Source organism: Buceros rhinoceros, unplaced genomic scaffold (genome assembly GCF_000710305.1).
Source record: "Buceros rhinoceros silvestris isolate BGI_N320 unplaced genomic scaffold, ASM71030v1 scaffold41922, whole genome shotgun sequence".
Taxonomy (NCBI): Eukaryota; Metazoa; Chordata; class Aves; order Bucerotiformes; family Bucerotidae; genus Buceros; species Buceros rhinoceros.
Genome location: NW_010401382.1, coordinates 114 through 570, shown reverse-complemented (window position 1 = coordinate 570; position 457 = coordinate 114). Strand labels below are relative to the sequence as shown.

The 457-nt window shown below is 59.5% G+C and overlaps 1 protein-coding gene across 1 annotated transcript in view; it reads left to right on the top strand.

Annotated features, from left to right (window-relative positions):
* The window catches only part of FKBP3 (FK506 binding protein 3, 25kDa), a 1,157-nt gene extending 933 nt beyond the window's left edge, over positions 1 to 224 (top strand). Inside the window, exon 3 of the mRNA XM_010132252.1 lies at positions 96 to 224. Coding sequence (XP_010130554.1) covers positions 96 to 224 — 129 coding nt within the window. The remainder of the gene's footprint in view (positions 1 to 95) is intronic.
* Positions 225 to 457: the final 233 nt, after the last annotated feature.

The window sequence follows — 457 nt, the reverse complement described above, 5'->3', positions numbered from 1 at the left end:
AGGGAGTGGGGACTAGTCTGTGTCCCTCTTGCTGTCGCTCACCCAGTGGTGGTGCCCAGCTCCTGACATCCCCATGTTTCTGTCCCCACCCCCAGATGAGCGTTGGCCAGCGGGCAAAGATGACCATCTCCCCAGATTACGCCTACGGCTCTACCGGCCACCCAGGGATCATCCCACCAAACGCCACTCTAATTTTTGATGTGGAGCTCATGAAATTGGAATGACCCACCCCAGCACCCCGTCCTCGGGTAAGGAGGGGCAGCTGCTGCTGCAATCTTTTGTCCCAGGCTGGTGTGGGATGTAGGATGGAGCTGATGGCAGTGGGGGGTGTGAGGAGGAGGGGCAGGTTTCTGGCTGTGGGTACAAGTTGCTTTCAGGAGGCTGGCAAGTTGGGTGTCACCACGGTGGCACAAGCAGAGTTCCCAGCCTGGCAGAGCGGGTTCACGCCATGGAGGTG